The 19,825-nt window shown below is 52.5% G+C and overlaps 1 protein-coding gene across 2 annotated transcripts; it reads left to right on the top strand.

The window, feature by feature from the left end:
- Positions 1-846: 846 nt before the first annotated feature.
- Positions 847-18,689, top strand: hadhb (hydroxyacyl-CoA dehydrogenase trifunctional multienzyme complex subunit beta). 2 transcript variants are annotated; one of them, XM_029774392.1, is made up of 16 exons: positions 847-937; positions 1,627-1,701; positions 4,105-4,146; positions 4,245-4,341; positions 9,421-9,465; positions 9,712-9,811; positions 9,899-9,986; positions 10,071-10,258; positions 11,950-12,130; positions 12,978-13,099; positions 13,469-13,548; positions 13,654-13,701; positions 15,155-15,242; positions 16,716-16,790; positions 17,951-18,115; positions 18,188-18,689. In XM_029774392.1, the coding sequence occupies exons 2-16, from the start codon at positions 1,632-1,634 to the stop codon at positions 18,221-18,223; spliced, it is 1,425 nt and encodes a 474-aa protein (XP_029630252.1). In that variant the 5' UTR covers positions 847-937; positions 1,627-1,631; the 3' UTR covers positions 18,224-18,689. The 2 variants fall into 2 exon arrangements, with proteins under 2 accessions (XP_029630252.1, XP_029630333.1); XM_029774473.1 differs by having other exon boundaries at positions 897-998.
- Positions 18,690-19,825: the final 1,136 nt, after the last annotated feature.

Below are 19,825 nucleotides of genomic sequence, written 5' to 3'. Positions count from 1 at the left end.
GGCCAAAATTCACCCAACTTATTGTGGGAAGCTTGTAGAAAGCTACCTGAAATGTTTGACCCAAGTTAAACAATTTAAAGGCAATGCTACCAAATACTAATTGAGTGTATGTAAACTTCTGACCCACTCGGAATGTAATGAAAGAAATAAAAGCTGAAATAAATCATTCTCTCTACTATTTTTCTGACATGTCACATACTTAAAATAAAGTGGTGATCCTAACTGACCTAAGACAGGGAATTGTGAAAAACTGAGTTTAATTAAATGTATTTGGCTAAGGTGTATGTACACTTCCGACTTCAACTGTATAAGGGCTTTGAAATGATTTATACTTTTACATTTACTTTTGATACTTACGTATATTTAAAGCCAAATACTTTGACTTTTACTGAAGTAGGATTTTACTGGGTGATTTTCATGTTTACTTGACTCATTTTCTATTAAAGTATCTTTATTTTTTACTGAAGTATGACAATTGGGTATTTTTTCTACCACTGCAATTCGCCCTTGCACTCCTGCTAAACAACTACATTTCTAAAAACGTTTTGCAACGGATGAAGTGTCCAAAACGAAATCCACTGTGTTACAGCTTCTGAAACCCAGTCTGTCAGAGGGACCCGTTTACAATCAGAGAAGAGACGAAAGAGCGCCGTTAAGAAATATATTCATATATTTTCGTTGAATTAATCAAAAGTAAAAAAAAATTGTAAATCATTCGTTAGATTTGATGATGTTATGTCCAGTGAAGGTAAAAATAGGTTTCATACCTAAAATAGTAGTTTTCTACACTTTAAATTGGGCTTTTCTTAGGACAGCCCAAACCCTTTCAGGGTCCTGAGAAGACGAGCGGTTTTGTTGTGAGCTTCCGGTTCAGGAGCAGACGCCAGAGAGACATAGCGACAGGAGAGCTGTGCCGGGACACAGAGTTAAGTTACAGGTAAACAGCGTTAGTTGTACTAATCAACTTTAAAGCAACATTGGGATACATTTAACTACAGGTACTGACAATGTTTACCCAGCCACATGCTGCCAGAAACTGGCAAGAGTCGTTTAACTGTCTAGCTACGGAATGTATACTTGCTAGCTAATTAGCCTGCCAGCTAGCCTGCCATTAATTAGCCTGCCAGCTAGCTAATTAGCCTGCCAGCTAGCTAATTATTCTGCAAGACAGCTAATTAGCCGTAATATGTATGTTGTGTGTTTTTTAATGTGATGTTGGGTGGCTGTGAATGAATTTAGTCCCGCTAGCGTTGGTGTGCACAGGGTTAGAGAGAGTCTCTCTGCCCTTGTCATTCTCTGGACGGGGATCTGGGTGAAGGGTCACCGCTGGGTTGGGGGTGGGGCTGGTTGTAAAGTCTAGTAGGTTAAATCCTATACTTCAGTGGTAATCTCTCTGTCATCATAATCTCCATATCTATAACACACAGTAAATCATCATCACATTATAGAAACTACAGTTAGGAAGTAGCTTTAACCGCAACATGCGCCAGTCTCAGTAGAGGGGCTACTGCGTCACATTCAGGGTATTTTCAACTCCTCGTGTTTTATGGCAGCTGTAGGGCGAAAATACAGGATTACTGCACTTCCTACTCTGTTGATATGGAGCACATTGTTTTGTGTTGACAGATAAAATGGCGTCCATGTTGATGAACTCTCTACGGTGCTGTCCCCCAGTCAACCCTGCCTGGGTTGTACAGTATGGTGAGACACACACACACCAAACAGGGTTTCAGACAAGTGGCCGGCGGCATTTGAATTGATCAGACTTTTGAGACATTTACCGGACCTATATGCATTAATGCAATTCGTGTGAAAACAAGATAATTCTAAACAGCACACCTGCTGTAAGCACGTCCATATGTGACAGATTCAAGCTAGGGTGGGTTGTTAAATATGCGCTATGTAGAAATCGTGCCTCCATTTCCTGGTTGCAAAAATTTTAAAGCTTTGCCTAGTTTCTGTTTGTGACAAAACAAGCAAGTATAGTGTAGGGAAGGATTGTACCATTTAAACTGCTATGAAATATATTTTACATAACCAAAAATATTGTGTTTGAAGCTGGAATACAAAACCGAAAGTAAAAGATGCCAAAACTAAATGTGAAGGAAAAATCCACCCAAAACCACAAATTCCTATAATTTACAGTGTTACATAACACTAATATGTAATACAGACAACATACTTTTGGTCATGTAGTGTATGTGAACACCTGCTCATGGGTATTAATATTGAGTTGGTCCTCCATTTTACTGCTATAACAGCCTCTGCTCTTCTGGGAAGGCTTTCCACTAGATGTTGGAACATTGCTGCAGGGACTTGCTTCCATTCAGCCACGAGCATTAGTGAGGTTGGGCACTGATGTTGGGCGATTAGGCCTGGCTCACAGTCGGCGTTCCAATTTATCCCAAAGGTGTTCAATGGGTTTGAGGTCAGGGCTCTGTGCAGGCCAGTCAAGTTCTTCCACGCCCATCTCGACAAACCATTTCTGTATTGACCTCGCTTTGTTCACGATGGCATTGTCATGCTGAAACAGGATAAGGCCTTCCCCAAACTGTTGCCACAAAGATTGAAGCACAGAGTCTTCTAGAATGTAATTGTATCCTGTAGCGTTAAGATTTCCCTTCACTGGAACTAAGGGGCCCGAACCATGAAAAACAGCTCCAGACCATTATTCCTCCTCCACCAAACTTTACAGTTGGCACTATGCATTCGGACAGGTAGCGTTCTCCTGGCATCCGCCAAAACCGTCCGTCGTACTGCCAGATGGTGAAGCGTGATTCATCACTCCAAAGAAAGTGTTTCCACTGCTCCAGAGTCCAATGGCGGTGAGCTTTACACCACTCCAACCGACTCTTGGCATTGCGCATGATGATCTGAGGCTTGTGTGCGGCTGCTCTGCCATGGAAACCCGTCTCATGAAGCTCCCGACGGACAGTTTTTCTGCTGACGTTGCTTCCAGAGGCAGTTTGAAACTCGGTAGTGAGTGTTGCAACCGAGGACACGCTAAGTGCTTCAGCACTTGGTGGTCCTGTTCTATGACCTTGTGTGTCCTGTTGCTTCGCTGCTGAGCCGTTGTTGCTCGTAGACGTTTCCACTTCTTCATAATTACAGCACTTACAGTTGACCGGGAAAGCTTTAGCAGGGCAGTAATTTGATGACAATCTGACCTGTTGGAAAGGTGGCATCCTATGACGGTGCCATGTTGAAAGTCACTGAGCTCTTCAGTAAGGCCGTTCTACTGCCAGTGTTTGTTTATGGAGGTTGTATGGCTGTGTGCTCGATTTTATACACCTGTGGTTGAAATAGCTGAATCCACTAATTTGAAGGGGTGACCACATACTTTTGTATATATAGTGTAGCTACTCCAACGTGTTAGTAAACCCGCTGCAATCGTGCAGTACAGTAAGCAGTTACACCGGCGGGCCCCGATGGCAGTAAATTAATAAAACCAAAAGCTTACCGTGACTTGAAAGAGTTCCAGTGTTGGATAGCCATAGACAGCTAACGTAGCATCCGTCTCTGTTTGAACCAGGTGTTTGAGTAGGCTAAACTAGCTAGCTGCATAGGTCACTAATTGAAAGGGGAAAACCAGCAGACACTAAACCCTCTGTGGAATGAGCTTGAGACCCATGCGTTAGACCTTAGTCCAACGAGGCCAGGCCTACATTTTCGCTCAAGCCAGTTAGACTAGGACTACTTCTATGCCTGATCAGGTGCGTGTCCGTAAGATTGACGGGAGCGCTCCAAACGAGACAATGAATAAAATGACAACTGGTGAATGAACCGAAACCTGTTTCTCAGGTGTAGCCTAGGTTGTGCCCTCTAAACGACGTGTCCACTCCTACGATGACAACGTTAAGACTGGAATGATATATTGAATGCATTAACAGAAATGGCTGTAACCAAAGAAACATTGTAGATAAGTGATAGTAATTAACGGTAAATGTAGGTTACTACTAGTGTGCCTTCCCTGTGGCCTTCAATGGATTAGTCCTCTCAGACAGGCGTGAATCGTGTGCCATAATTTAAATATGCCATTTTTTACCCCAAAAATAGGCAAAATGGGGTCAGCCCTTGTCACTCACTCTGACTGTTTCTCTACAGCGACCCGCTCCCTCAGTACATCAGTCCAGCTCCATGCCCAGGGTAAGAGTCTACACACACACTTTGAGATCGCTGCCCTGAGCTCGTGATGTCACACACCGTCTACTATATTTTCTTTGTCTCTGTGTGTGTGTGTCCAGTCCAGACTAAGAGTAAGAAGACATTGGCTAAACCCGGAGTGAAGAACGTAGTTCTGGTGGAAGGAGTCAGGACACCTTTCCTCCTCTCAGGAACCACGTAAGGCTGGGAGCGTAGGTTTGGGGGCTGGGAGCATAGGTTTGGGGCTGGGAGCATAGGTTTGGGGCTGGGAGCGTAGGTTTGGGGCTGGGAGCGTAGGTTTGGGGCTGGGAGCGTAGGTTTGGGGCTGGGAGCGTAGGTTGGGGGCTGGGAGCGTAGGTTGGGGGCTGGGAGCGTAGGTTGGGGGCTGGGAGCGTAGGTTGGGGGCTGTGAGCGTAGGTTGGGGGCTGGGAGCGTAGGTTGGGGGCTGGGAGCGTAGGTTGGGGGCTGGGAGCGTAGGTTGGGGTTGGGGGGCTGGGAGCGTAGGTTGGGGTTGGGGGGCTGGGAGCGTAGGTTGGGGTTGGGGGGCTGGGAGCGTAGGTTGGGGTTGGGGGGCTGGGAGCGTAGGTTGGGGTTGGGGGGCTGGGAGCGGCGTGGGGTTGGGGGGCTGGGAGCGGCGTGGGGTTGGGGGGCTGGGAGCGGCGTAGGTTTGGGGGCGGGAGCGTAGGGAGCGGCGTAGGTTTGGGGGGCGGGAGGGTAGGTTTGGGGGGCGGGAGCGTAGGGGCTGGGAGCGTAGGTTTGGGGCTGGGAGCGTAGGTTTGGGGGCGGGAGCGTAGGTCTGGGGGGCTGGGGGCGGGAGCGTAGGTTTGGGGGGCTGGGAGCGGCGTAGGTTTGGGGGGCGGGAGCGTAGGTTTGGGGGGCGGGAGCGTAGGTTTGGGGGGCGGGAGCGTAGGTTTGGGGGGCGGGAGCGTAGGTTTGGGGGGCGGGAGCGTAGGTTTGGGGGGCGGGAGCGGCGTAGGTTTGGGGCTGGGAGCGGCGTAGGTTTGGGGCTGGGAGCGGCGTAGGTTTGGGGCTGGGAGCGGCGTAGGTTTGGGGCTGGGAGCGGCGTAGGTTTGGGGCTGGGAGCGGCGTAGGTTTGGGGCTGGGAGCGGCGTAGGTTTGGGGCTGGGAGCGGCGTAGGTTTGGGGCTGGGAGCGGCGTAGGTTTGGGGCTGGGAGCGGCGTAGGTTTGGGGCTGGGAGCGGCGTAGGTTTGGGGGGGCTGGGAGCGGCGTAGGTTTGGGGGGGCGGGAGCGTAGGTTTGGGGGCGGGAGCGTAGGTTTGGGGGCGGGAGCGTAGGTTTGGGGGCGGGAGCGTAGGTTTGGGGGCGGGAGCGTAGGTTTGGGGGGCTGGGAGCGGCGTAGGTTTGGGGGCGGGGAGCGTAGGTTTGGGGGGCTGGGAGCTGCGTAGGTTTGGGGGCGGGGAGCGTAGGTTTGGGGCTGGGAGCGGCGTAGGTTTGGGGGGCTGGGAGCGGCGTAGGTTTGGGGGGCTGGGAGCGGCGTAGGTTTGGGGGGCTGGGAGCGGCGTAGGTTTGGGGGGGCGGGGAGCGGCGTAGGTTTGGGGGGCGGGGAGCGGCGTAGGTTTGGGGGGCGGGGAGCGGCGTAGGTTTGGGGGGCGGGGAGCGGCGTAGGTTGGGGGGCGGAGCGGCGTAGGTTTGGGGGCGGGAGCGGCGTAGGTTTGGGGGGCGGGAGCGGCGTAGGTTGGGGGGGCGGGAGCGGCGTAGGTTTGGGGGGCGGGAGCGGCGTAGGTTTGGGGGGCGGGAGCGGCGTATTTTTGGGGGGGCGGGAGCGGCGTAGGTTTGGGGGGCGGGAGCGGCGTAGGTTTGGGGGGCGGGAGCGGCGTAGGTTTGGGGGGCGGGAGCGTAGGGGCTGGGAGCGGCGTAGGTTTGTGGGGCTGGGAGCGGCGTAGGTTTGGGGGGGCTGGGAGCGGCGTAGGTTTGGGGCTGGGAGCGGCGTAGGTTTGGGGCTGGGAGCGGCGTAGGTTTTGGGGGGCGGGAGCGTAGGTTTGGGGGGGCGGGAGCGTAGGTTTGGGGGGCGGGAGCGTAGGTTTGGGGCTGGGAGCGGCGTAGGTTGGGGGGCTGGGAGCGGCGTAGGTTTGGGGGGGCTGGGAGCGGCGTAGGTTTGGGGGGCTGGGAGCGGCGTAGGTTTGGGGGGCTGGGAGCGGCGTAGGTTTGGGGGGCGGGAGCGTAGGTTTGGGGGGCTGGGAGCGTAGGTTTGGGGGGGCTGGGAGCGTAGGTTTGGGGGGGCTGGGAGCGTAGGTTTGGGGGGCTGGGAGCGTAGGTTTGGGGGGCTGGGAGCGTAGGTTTGGGGGGCTGGGAGCGTAGGTTTGGGGGGCTGGGAGCGTAGGTTTGGGGGGCGGGAGCGGCGTAGGTTTGGGGGGCGGGAGCGGCGTAGGTTTGGGGGGCGGGAGCGGCGTAGGTTTGGGGGGCGGGAGCGGCGTAGGTTTGGGGGGCGGGAGCGGCGTAGGTTTGGGGGGCGGGAGCGGCGTAGGTTTGGGGGGGCTGGGAGCGGCGTAGGTTTGGGGGGCTGGGAGCGGCGTAGGTTTGGGGGGCGGGAGCGTAGGGGCTGGGAGCGTAGGTTTGGGGCTGGGAGCGTAGGTTTGGGGGCGGGGGCGTAGGTCTGGGGGGCTGGGGGCGGGAGCGTAGGTTTGGGGGGCTGGGAGCGGCGTAGGTTTGGGGGGCGGGAGCGTAGGTTTGGGGGGCGGGAGCGTAGGTTTGGGGGGCGGGAGCGTAGGTTTGGGGGGCGGGAGCGTAGGTTGGGGGGCGGGAGCGTAGGTTTGGGGGGCGGGAGCGTAGGTTTGGGGGGCGGGAGCGGCGTAGGTTTGGGGCTGGGAGCGGCGTAGGTTTGGGGCTGGGAGCTAGGTTTGGGGCTGGGAGCGGCGTAGGTTTGGGGCTGGGAGCGGCGTAGGTTTGGGGCTGGGAGCGGCGTAGGTTTGGGGCTGGGAGCGGCGTAGGTTTGGGGGGCTGGGAGCGGCGTAGGTTTGGGGGGGCGGGAGCGTAGGTTTGGGGGCGGGAGCGTAGGTTTGGGGGCGGGAGCGTAGGTTTGGGGGCGGGAGCGTAGGTTTGGGGGCGGGAGCGTAGGTTTGGGGGGCTGGGAGCGGCGTAGGTTTGGGGGCGGGGAGCGTAGGTTTGGGGGGCTGGGAGCTGCGTAGGTTTGGGGGGCGGGGAGCGTAGGTTTGGGGCTGGGAGCGGCGTAGGTTTGGGGGGCTGGGAGCGGCGTAGGTTTGGGGGGCTGGGAGCGGCGTAGGTTTGGGGGGCTGGGAGCGGCGTAGGTTTGGGGGGGCGGGGAGCGGCGTAGGTTTGGGGGGCGGGGAGCGGCGTAGGTTTGGGGGGCGGGGAGCGGCGTAGGTTTGGGGGGCGGGAGCGGCGTAGGTTTGGGGGGCGGGAGCGGCGTAGGTTTGGGGGGCGGGAGCGGCGTAGGTTTGGGGGGCGGGAGCGGCGTAGGTTTGGGGGGCGGGAGCGGCGTAGGTTTGGGGGGCGGGAGCGGCGTATTTTTGGGGGGCGGGAGCGGCGTAGGTTTGGGGGGCGGGAGCGGCGTAGGTTTGGGGGGCGGGAGCGGCGTAGGTTTGGGGGGCGGGAGCGTAGGGGCTGGGAGCGGCGTAGGTTTGTGGGGCTGGGAGCGGCGTAGGTTTGGGGGGCTGGGAGCGGCGTAGGTTTGGGGCTGGGAGCGGCGTAGGTTTGGGGGCTGGGAGCGGCGTAGGTTTGGGGGGCGGGAGCGTAGGTTTGGGGGGCGGGAGCGTAGGTTTGGGGGGCGGGAGCGTAGGTTTGGGGGCGGGAGCGGCGTAGGTTTGGGGGCTGGGAGCGGCGTAGGTTTGGGGGGCTGGGAGCGGCGTAGGTTTGGGGGGCTGGGAGCGGCGTAGGTTTGGGGGGCTGGGAGCGGCGTAGGTTTGGGGGGCTGGGAGCGGCGTAGGTTTGGGGGGCGGGAGCGTAGGTTTGGGGGGGCTGGGAGCGTAGGTTTGGGGGGCTGGGAGCGTAGGTTTGGGGGGCTGGGAGCGTAGGTTTGGGGGGCTGGGAGCGTAGGTTTGGGGGGCTGGGAGCGTAGGTTTGGGGGGCTGGGAGCGTAGGTTTGGGGGGCTGGGAGCGTAGGTTTGGGGGGCTGGGAGGCGTAGGTTTGGGGGGCGGGAGCGGCGTAGGTTTGGGGGCGGGAGCGGCGTAGGTTTGGGGGGGGCGGGAGCGGCGTAGGTTTGGGGGGCGGGAGCGGCGTAGGTTTGGGGGGCGGGAGCGGCGTAGGTTTGGGGGGCTGGGAGCGGCGTAGGTTGGGGGGGGCGGGAGCGGCGTAGGTTTGGGGGGCTGGGAGCGGCGTAGGTTTGGGGGGCTGGGAGCGGCGGAGGTTGGGGGTGCGGGAGCGGCGTAGGTTTGGGGGGCGGGAGCGGCGTAGGTTTGGGGGGCGGGAGCGGCGTAGGTTTGGGGGGGCGGGAGCGGCGTAGGTTTGGGGGGCGGGAGCGGCGTAGGTTTGGGGGGGCGGATCGGCGTAGGTTTGGGGGGCGAGCGGCGTAGGTTTGGGGGGCGGAGCGTAGGTTTGGGGGGCGGGAGCGTAGGTTTGGGGCTGGGAGCGGCGTAGGTTTGGGGGGGGCGGGGAGCGTAGGTTTGGGGGGCGGGAGCATAGGGGCTGGGAGGGTAGGTTTGGGGGGCGGGAGGGTAGGTTTGGGGGGCTGGGAGCGTAGGTTTTGGGGGCTGGGAGCGGCGTAGGTTTGGGGGCTGGGAGCGGCGTAGGTTTGGGGGCTGGGAGCGGCGTAGGTTTGGGGCTGGGAGCGGCGTAGGTTTGGGGCTGGGAGCGGCGTAGGTTTGGGGCTGGGAGCGGCGTAGGTTTGGGGGGGCGAGAGCGTAGGTTTGGGGGGCGAGAGCGTAGGTTTGGGGGGCGAGAGCGTAGGTTTGGGGGGCGAGAGCGTAGGTTTGGGGGGCGAGAGCGTAGGTTTGGGGGGCGAGAGCGTAGGTTTGGGGGGCGAGAGCGTAGGTTTGGGGGGCGAGAGCGTAGGTTTGGGGGGCGAGAGCGTAGGTTTGGGGGGCGAGAGCGTAGGTTTGGGGCTGGGGGCGAGAGCGTAGGTTTGGGGCTGGGGGCGAGAGCGTAGGTTTGGGGCTGGGGGCGAGAGCGTAGGTTTGGGGCTGGGGGCGAGAGCGTAGGTTTGGGGCTGGGAGCGGCGTAGGTTTGGGGCTGGGAGCGGCGTAGGTTTGGGGCTCGTAGGGGCTGGGAGCGGCGTAGGTTTGGGGGCGGGGAGCGGCGTAGGTTTGGGGGCGGGAGCGGTTGAGAAATGTGTCTGTGTGTTCAAAATGTGTGTGTTTCCAGATATGCTGATCTGATGCCCCATGACCTTGCCAGAGCAGCGCTACAGTAAGTCATCTCTGTTTTATACACACCATCTCACAACACATCTATCCCTAACCCCCATGTGACCTGCTTGTTCTGTGTATGTACTGACATGTATGTGTAATTGATAGATGCTTAACATAAAAAATAAAATGGATGTAATGTTTTCTTTCTGTTAGTCGTTGGACCCCGGTAAGACTAGCTGTCGCTAATGGGGATCCTAATAAATGACATCTCTTAATACACACATTCTCACTGGGGTGTCTGTAGGGGTCTGCTGCATAAAACCAGTCTCCCTAAGGATGCAGTAGATTACATCATCTATGGAACCGTCATCCAGGAGGTCAAGACCAGCAACGTGGCTAGAGAGGTACACACACACACACACACACGTTATACACACACACACACCACCCCCTTCCCTGTCACATGTATTGAGTGAGTGTGTGTTTTCCAGGCTTCGTTGGGAGCAGGCTTCTCTGATAAGATCCCATCTCACACCGTTACCATGGCCTGCATCTCCTCCAACGTCGCTATGACAACAGGTACCGGTCTGTGTGTTGTGTGGCTGATCACAGCAGGCCAGTGTGTTACTATAGTAACTGTGTGTGTGTGTGTGTGTGTTGTAGGTGTGGGGCTGATCACATCAGGCCAATGTGATACCATAGTAGCTGGAGGGGTGGAGTTTATGTCGGACGTTCCTATTCGTCACAGCAGGAAGATGAGGAAGACCATGTTGGCTCTGAACAGAGCGAAGACCCTCGGACAACGCCTCAGCCTTATAGGCTCTATCAGGATGGCTCATCTCACACCTGAGGTGTGTCTTATGTATATCACGTGTTTACAACTTCAGGAAATTCATTTGTGTGTGTGATTGTCATATGTGTGTTTCTGCAGTGCATTCGGAAAATATTCAGACCCCTTGACTTTCTCCACATTTTGTTACGTTACAGCCTTATTCTAAAATTGATGAAATAAATAAAAATCCTCAGCGATCTACACACAATACCCCATCATGACGTCACAATACCCCATCATGACGTCACAATACCCCATCCTGACGTCACAATACCCCATCCTGACGTCACAATACCCCATCCTGACGTCACAATACCCCATCATGACGTCACAATACCCCATCATGATGTCACAATACCCCATAATAACAAGGCGTGAACAGGTTTAGACGTTTCTGTAAATGTATTAAAAATAAAAAAACATTCTTATTTACGTAAGTATTCAGACTGTTTGCTATGAGACTCGAGCTTCAGTGCATCCTGTTTCCATTGATCATCCTTGAGATGTTTCTACAACTTGATTGGAGTCCAACTGTGGTAAATTCAACTGATTTGAACATGATTTGGAAAAGCACACACCTGTCTTTATAAGGTCCCCCAGTTGACAGTGAACATCAGAGCAAAAACCAAGCCATGAGGTTGAAGGAATTGTCTGTAGAGCTCTGAGACAGGATTGTGTTGAGGCACAGATCTGGGGAAGGGTAACACAAATGTCTGCTGCGTTGAAAGTCCCCAAGAACACAGTGGCCTCCATCAGTCTTAAATGGAAGAAGTTTGGGATCAAGGCTCAGGGAGGTGACCAAGAACCCGATGGTCACTCTGACAGAGCTCTAAAGTTCCTCTGTGGAAATGGGAGAACCTTCCAGAAGGTCAACCATCTTTGCAGCACTCCACCAATCAGGCCTTTATGGTAGAGTGGCCAGACAGAAGCCACTCCTCAGTTAAAGGCACATGACAGCCTGCTTGGATCATGAGGACCAAGATTCTATGGTCTGATGAAACTAAGTTTTAACTCTTTGGCCTGAATGCCAAGCGTCACATCTGGAGGAAACCTGGCAACATCCCTACGGTGAAGCATGGTGGTGGCAGCATCATGCTGTGGGGATGTTTTTAAGTGGCAGGAACTGGGAGACTAGTCAGGATCGAGGGAAAGATGAACGGAGCAAAGTACAGAGAGATCCTTGATGAAAACCTGCTCCAGAGCACTCAGGACCTCAGACTGGGGTGAAGGTTCACCTTCCAACAGGACAACGACCCTAAGCACACAGCCAAGACAATGCAGGAGTGGCTTCGGGACAAGTCTCTGAATGTCCTTGAGTGGCCCAGCCAGAGCCCGGACTTGAATCTGATCGAACATCTCTGGAGAAACATGAAAATACCTGTGCAGCAACGCTCCCCATCCAACCTGACAGAGCTTGAGAGGATCTGCAGAGAAGAATGGGAGAAACTCCCCAAATACAGGTGTGCCAAGCTTGTAGCGTCATACCCAAGAATATTCCAGGCTGTAATCGCTGCCAAAGATGCTTCAACAAAGTACTGAGTAAAGGGTCTGAATACTTACGGAAATGTGATTTCAGTTTTGTAGTTTTTATAAATGATATATTTTTTTTAAGGCTGTATCTTAACAAAGTGGAAAAAGTCAAGGGTTTGAATACTTCCCGAAGGCCCTGTATAGTGTTTTTATATAATGTGTGTGTGTGTGTGTGTTTAGCTGCCTGCGGTAGCAGAGTTTTCCACGGCAGAGACGATGGGTCACAGTGCAGACCGCCTGGCGGCGGCGTTCGGAGTGACTCGGCTGGAGCAGGATGAATTCGCGCTACGATCACACACACTCGCCAAACAGGCCCAGGATGCAGGACTCCTCAGTGACGTCATCAGCTTCAAGGTGCCAGGTAACCATGTTGACGCATGGTGGTTTTAGGGTGTTGGAGAGACTAGTGACCAGAGGATTAGTTAGTTGAGTTTTAGACTAGTGACCAGCGGGTTAGTTAGTCCATCATGCCAGTGGTTACCAAACTGGGGCATGTTAAAATGCACATGGTGGGGGGGGGTGTTTCCCAATGATGGAATGGGGGAACGGGGGGTCCCAATGATGGAATGGGGGACCGGGGGGGAGTCCCAATGATGGAATGGGGGGGGTCCCAATGATGGAATGGGGGACCGGGGGGGAGTCCCAATGATGGAATGGGGGGAACGGGGGGGGGGAGTCCCAATGATGGAACGGGGGGGGGTCCCAATGATGGAATGGGGGAATGGGGGGTCCCAATGATGGAATGGGGGAACGGGGGGGGTCCCAATGATGGAATGGGGGAACGGGGGGGGTCCCAATGATGGAATGGGGGAACGGGGGGGGGGGGGGTCCCAATGATGGAATGGGGGAACGGGGGGGGGTCCCAATGATGGAATGGGGGGGGTCCCAATGATGGAATGGGGGACCGGGGGGGAGTCCCAATGATGGAATGGGGGAACGGGGGGGGGAGTCCCAATGATGGAACGGGGGTCCCAATGATGGAATGGGGGGGGGGTCCCAATGATTGGAATGGGGGACCGGGGGGGAGTCCCAATGATGGAATGGGGGACCGGGGGGGTCCAATGATGGAATTGGGGGTCCCAATGGGGGACCGGGGGGTCCCAATGATGGAATGGGGGACCGAAGTGAAAACGTTTGGCAAATTCTGCATTAAACAGAGCATTCTATGATGATCACAAATATTGACGTGTGTTTGTGTGTGTGTGTAGGTCGTGACATGGTCGCCAAGGACAACGGCATCCGTCCATCCTCCATGGAACAGCTGGCCAAACTGAAACCTGCCTTTATCAAACCTCATGGCACTGTTACTGCTGCCAACTCTTCCTTTCTGGTACACACACACACACACACAGCGCCCTGTTACTGCTGCCAACTCTTCCTTTCTGGCACACACACACACACACACAGAGCACTGTTACTGCTGCCAACTCTTCCTTTCTGGTACACACACACACACACACACACACACACACACACACACACACACACAGCACTGTTACTGCTGCCAACTCTTCCTTTCTGGTACACACACACACACACACACACACACACACACACACAGCACTGTTACTGCTGCCAACTCTTCCTTTCTGGTACACACACACACACACACACACACACAGAGCAGTGTTACTGCTGCCAACTCTTCCTTTCTGTTACTCAACACCTCAAATGACTGAGTTTCCATTGTGTTCCTCAGACCGACGGTGCATCAGCTGTCCTCATCATGTCAGAAGAGAAAGCCCTGGCCATGGGATACAAGCCCAAAGCCTACCTCAGGTACTGATATACAGTATTAGTACTCTTATACTATACTATACTATACTACATAAAAGTATCTGCAGTGTCGTCGTGTGTTGTTTATCTGCTGTGTGTGTTCTACAGAGACTTTGTGTTCGTGTCTCAGGACCCCAAAGACCAGCTGCTGCTTGGGTGAGTAACCCGGCCATACAGTAGACCTTTAACCCGGCCATACAGTAGACCTTTAACTCAGCTATAGCAGCTCTATAGTCTATATAACCTTAGAGGACATACAGTAGACCTTTAACTCAGCTATAGCAGCTCTATAGTCTATATAACCTTAGAGGACATACAGTAGACCTTTAACCCAGCTACGGTAGACCTTTAACCCAGCTACGGTAGACCGTTAACCCAGCTACGGTAGACCGTTAACCCAGCTACGGTAGACCGTTAACCCAGCTACTACGGTAGACCGTTAACCCAGCTACTACGGTAGACCGTTAACCCAGCTACTACAGTAGACCGTTAACCCAGCTACTACAGTAGACCGTTAACCCAGCTACTACAGTAGACCGTTAACCCAGCTACTACAGTAGACCGTTAACCCAGCTACTACAGTAGACCGTTAACCCAGCTACTACAGTAGACCGTTAACCCAGCTGCAACAGTAGACCGTTAACCCAGCTGCAACAGTAGACCGTTAACCCAGCTGCAACAGTAGACCGTTAACCCAGCTGCTACAGCAGACCGTTAACCCAGCTGCTACAGCAGACCGTTAACCCAGCTGCTACAGCAGACCGTTAACCCAGCTGCTACAGCAGACCGTTAACCCAGCTGCTACAGCAGACCGTTAACCCAGCTGCTACAGCAGACCGTTAACCCAGCTGCTACAGCAGACCGTTAACCCAGCTGCTACAGCAGACCGTTAACCCAGCTGCTACAGCAGACCGTTAACCCAGCTATAGCAGCTCTATAGTCTATTTAACCTTAGAGGACATACAGTAGACCTTTAACCCAGCTGCTACAGCAGACCTTTAACCCAGCTGCTACAGCAGACCTTTAACCCAGCTGCTACAGTAGACCGTTAACCCAGCTATAGCAGCTCTATAGTCTATATAACCTTAGAGGACATACAGTAGACCTTTAACCCAGCTACAGTAGACCTTTAACCCAGCTACAGTAGACCTTTAACCCAGCTACAGTAGACCTTTAACCCAGCTACAGTAGACCTTTAACCCAGCTACAGTAGACCTTTAACCCAGCTACAGTAGACCGTTAACCCAGCTACAGTAGACCGTTAACCCAGCTACAGTAGACCGTTAACCCAGCTACAGTAGACCGTTAACCCAGCTACAGTAGACCGTTAACCCAGCTACAGTAGACCTTTAACCCAGCTACAGTAGACCTTTAACCCAGCTACAGTAGACCTTTAACCCAGCTACAGTAGACCGTTAACCCAGCTACAGTAGACCTTTAACCCAGCTACAGTAGACCTTTAACCCAGCTACAGTAGACCTTTAACCCAGCTACAGTAGACCTTTAACCCAGCTACAGTAGACCTTTAACCCAGCTGTAGCAGCTCTATAGTCTATATAACCTTAGAGGAGGTTAATGACAAGGTCATGAGTTTGTTTCTCCTCTTCAGGCCCACATATGGAACCCCGAAGGTTCTGGCACGTGCAGGGTTGACTATGGATGACATCGACGTCTTCGAGTTCCATGAGGCCTTTGCCGTGAGTTGCTCAGTCACGTGTGTGTGTGTGTGTGTGTGTGTGTGTATTCTACATGTTGGATCTCCTTTGTGGAGCTCAGTATAAGTTCTAGATCCTTCCGGTTCCTCAGTGTCCACATCACTAAGGACTTGACATGGTCCCCGCATGGCAGCGCCTCTTCTCCCTCAGGAGGTTAAAGATTTGGCATGGACCCTCAGATCCTCCAGCTACACCATCGAGAGCATCTTGACTGGCTGCATCACCCCTTGGTATGGCAACTGCACCGGTCCTGAATGGCAGGAACCTCAACCCCAGTGATGTACTGGGCCGTTCGCACTACCCTCTGTAGCGCCTTACGGTCAGATGCTGAGAGTTGCCGGCTGGTCTGAAACGTCCTCTGGTCTGATGGAACAAAAATAGAACTGTTTGGCCTAATGACCATCATTATGTTTGGAGGAAAAAGGGGGACGCTTGCAAGCCGAAGAACACCATCCCAACCGTGAAGCACGGGGGAGGCAGCATCATGTTGTGGGGGTACTTTGCTGCAGGAGGGACTGGTGCACTTCAGAAAATAGATGGCATCATGAGGGAGGAAAATTATGTGGATATATTGAAGCAACATCTCAAGACATCAGTCAGGAAGTTAAAGCTTGGTTGCAAATGGGTTTTCCAAATGGACAATGACCCCAAGCATACTTCCACAGTTGTGGCAAAATGGCTTAAGGACAACAAAGTCAAGGTATTGGAGTGGCCATCACAAAGCCCTGACCTCAATCCTATAGAAAATGTGTGAGCAGAACTGAAAAAGTGTGTGCGAGCAAGGAGGCCTACAAACCTGACTCAGTTACACCAGCTCTGTCAGGAGGAATGGGCCAAAATTCACCCAACTTATTGTGGGAAGCTTGTGGAAGGCTACCCGACACGTTTGACCCAATTTAAACAATTTAAAGGCAATGCTACCAAATACTAATCGAGTGTATATAAACTTCTGATTCACTGGGAATGTGATTAAATAAATAAAAGCTGAAATAAATAATTCTCTACTATTATTCTGACATTTCACATTCTTAAAATAAAGTGGTGATCCTAACTGACCTAAGACAGGGAATTTTTACACGGATTAATGAAACGGAGTTTAAATGTATTTGGCTGAGGTGTATGTAAACTTCCCACTTCAACTGTACCTCCATTCTTGTGTATTTTTATTGTTGAACTCTGCACCTAAAGTTCTGTTAAGTCTGCATCAGTTGTGTTCGGTGTGTGTGATAAATTAAATTAGATTAGATTTAGATGTTTAGTTTTGACAACCTACTGATTGTGTGATATTGAGGAAGAAGAGTAAACTGTTCTGTTCTACACAGGACTCAGTGTTTCCTCTCTATCTATAGTAACACTGTTCTGTTCTATACAGGACTCAGTGTTTCCTCTCTATCTATAGTAACACTGCTGTGTGTGTGTGTGTGTGTGTGTGTGTGTGTGTGTGTGTGTTAACAGGGCCAGATTATGGCTAACCTGAAAGCGTTGGATTCAGACTGGTTTGCACAGACCTACATGGGACGGAAGGCTAAGGTAAAATATGAACTATCTAAACTCAGCAAAACAAGACCATCCTCATAATCACGTACTACATATATCTGTGCAGCACGGCATTGCTTTCTCTCTCTGCTGTGTTTTCATCTTGCTAGCTGTCGCTCAAATGGCAGGCGGCTGGAACTCTAATTGCTAAGGGGTTTGCTCACATGGTGAAAATGTAGGAAAAATTGAGCTGCACAGCTTCAAGAGAAGTTGGCCACAAAATCCCTAGTTTAAAACCAATTGAGGTGAGACAGTAATTTTGCTCATAGATTATGCATAATGACACATCCAGCCCAAAGCGGGAGGGTTAAAAAAATGCCTAGTTGCCAAAGTTCCAGTGTCTTTAAGAGAAGAGATCGGAACTGGAACAAAGCACTCCACCCTTTTCTCTGCATGTTAGGGGCCGAATGTCCCCTCCACCTCCAAAATTCAAAAGATGAGAACACCTGTGAAATGGGGACCTGTTCATTATGTCACGACTAACCCTGTGAAATGGTGACCTGTTCATTGTCACGACTAACCCTGTGAAATGGGGACCTGTTCGTTACGTCCCGACTAACCCTGTGAAATGGGGACCTGTTCGTTACGTCACGACTAACCCTGTGAAATGGGGACCTGTTCGTTACGTCACGACTAACCCTGTGAAATGGGGACCTGTTCGTTACGTCACGACTAACCCTGTGAAATGGGGACCTGTTCGTTACGTCACGACTAACCCTGTGAAATGGGCACCTGTTCGTTACGTCACGACTAACCCTGTGAAATGGGCACCTGTTCGTTACGTCACGACTAACCCTGTGAAATGGGGACCTGTTCGTTATGTTACGACTAACCCTGTGAAATGGGGACCTGTTCGTTATGTTACGACTAACCCTGTGAAATGGGCACCTGTTCGTTATGTCACGACTAACCCTGTGAAATGGGCACCTGTTCGTTACGACTAACCCTGTGAAATGGGCACCTGTTCGTTATGTCACGACTAACCCTGTGAAATGGGCACCTGTTCGTTATGTCACGACTAACCCTGTGAAATGGGGACCTGTTCGTTATGTCACGACTAACCCTGTGAAATGGGGACCTGTTCGTTATGTCACGACTAACCCTGTGAAATGGGGACCTGTTCCTTTCCCTAACTCTGCTGACTGTGTGTTTAGGTGGGGGCCCCTGCCATGGAGAAGTTTAACCTGTGGGGGGGCAGTCTGTCTCTCGGCCATCCGTTTGGCGCCACCGGCTGCCGTCTGGTAACCACGGTAGCACACCGCCTGCAGAAGGAGGGGGGCCAGTATGGACTGGTGGCTGCATGCGCTGCGGGCGGACAGGTAAAACACGCTTCCAGTTAATTCAATGTAATGGACAGTAAAGTCATCTTACCTGTGTGTGTGTGTTTTCAGGGCCATGCCATGGTGATCGAAGCATACCCACAGTAGAACAGGATTCTGGGAGGACGCAGGAGAAGACTGTGCACATACACACAGAGTGGAATAACACACATTATCAGACTGTACATACTAGCACCACTTTGCCTGGTTGCGTTAGGGCATGTGTTTGTGTGGAGGAGAGTGGGTGTGTAAATTATAGCAGAGTTTTGGTTGCCTTGCTGTTAGGGTGCAACGCAGCAGTAGCCTTCACACAGACAGGAATGTAACAGTGGGGCTTTCTCCATAGTCTGTGGCCTCCTCATTTCCTCTCCTCATGAAAGGAAATTCTTAGTCGGTAGTTGTCCACCGTGATGCCATCAGCTGTGTTCATATCAGGGCAGATGGAGGAGGAGAAGCCATTACTCTTGAGATGCACCCTGATCCGATCATTCAGATGTTTATACTCTGTCTGTTTGTTTACTTACAAATGAATGTGTTATTACAATGATTTAATTAAAAAACAATAGAACTACCCTACAGCTTCCCATAATGGATTAGTCATTTATTTTCTGTGTCTCTAAAATTGTAACCTCCACCATGGAAAAGTTTGAAATCTAAAGCAACATTTTTCTTCAGAGAAACTTGTTGTGCTGTAACTAGCCTAAAGCTACTGTTATGGTATGGTTAGCAGCTGGCTGTGTTGATCTGAGGAATGGTATCCACAGGTCTCCTGTGCTACACATGCATCATGAGCTCTCCTTTCTGGGGTGACTACAACGCCTTCCCGTCGGTAAATCAGATCACGCCTCCATTCTGCTCCTCCCACCTATAGGCAGAAACTTTAAACAGGAAGCACCTGTGGAATGGGCTGTCCAACGTTGGTTTGACCAATCAGCTATGCTTCAAGTAACTGATCTCATAAAGAGGCCGATTTATTTCGGTCCCTGTAACATCTCTGAGCCACGGCTGTGAAACATTCAGCAGGCTACTGGCTTTACGCCACACTTAGACTGCTTTTAGCTCTGTTGGCAAAGTTAACTATAAAACTTGGCCATCTTTTGGAAACCGAAAATTCTCTACAGGAATGACGGAGTCCATTCAAATCATCTTGGCTCCTGAACACTGTCCGTGTGTATTTCAAGGCTGCGTTGAGACAATGACTTATCAGTGACCTAAGACCAGCTCAGTTAATCCCTACTATTGTGTTACTGAAGTTGTCGTAGTGTTGCAGCAAATGTACACTGAACAAAATATAAACGCATCAGCTGAAATAATGGATCCCATAAATGTTCCATGTACACAAGAAGCTAATTTCTCAAATGTTTTGCTCACATTTCTTTACATCCCTGTTAGTGAGCATTTCTCCTTTCCCAAGATAATTCATCCACCTCCCAGGTGTGGCATATCAAGAAGCTTATTAAACAGCACAGGTGAACCTTGTAAAAATAATTAAATAAATAAATCCACTTTTAAAATGTGCCGGTTTGCTGACTGTAGGAATGCCCACCAGATCTGTTGCCAGAGAACTTAATGTTCATTTCTCTACCATAAGCTGCCTCCAACATCGTTTTAGAGAATTTGGCAGTGTGTCCAACATGCCTCACAAACGCAGACCATGTGTAACCAAGCCAGTCCAGGACCTTCACACTGCTGAGTTTATAATCTATAGAC

This window comes from Salmo trutta, chromosome 1 (assembly GCF_901001165.1).
Source record: "Salmo trutta chromosome 1, fSalTru1.1, whole genome shotgun sequence".
Taxonomy (NCBI): domain Eukaryota; kingdom Metazoa; phylum Chordata; class Actinopteri; order Salmoniformes; family Salmonidae; genus Salmo; species Salmo trutta.
The sequence above is the reverse complement of the archived record's forward strand: the minus strand, read 5'-3'. Positions and strand labels throughout refer to the sequence as shown.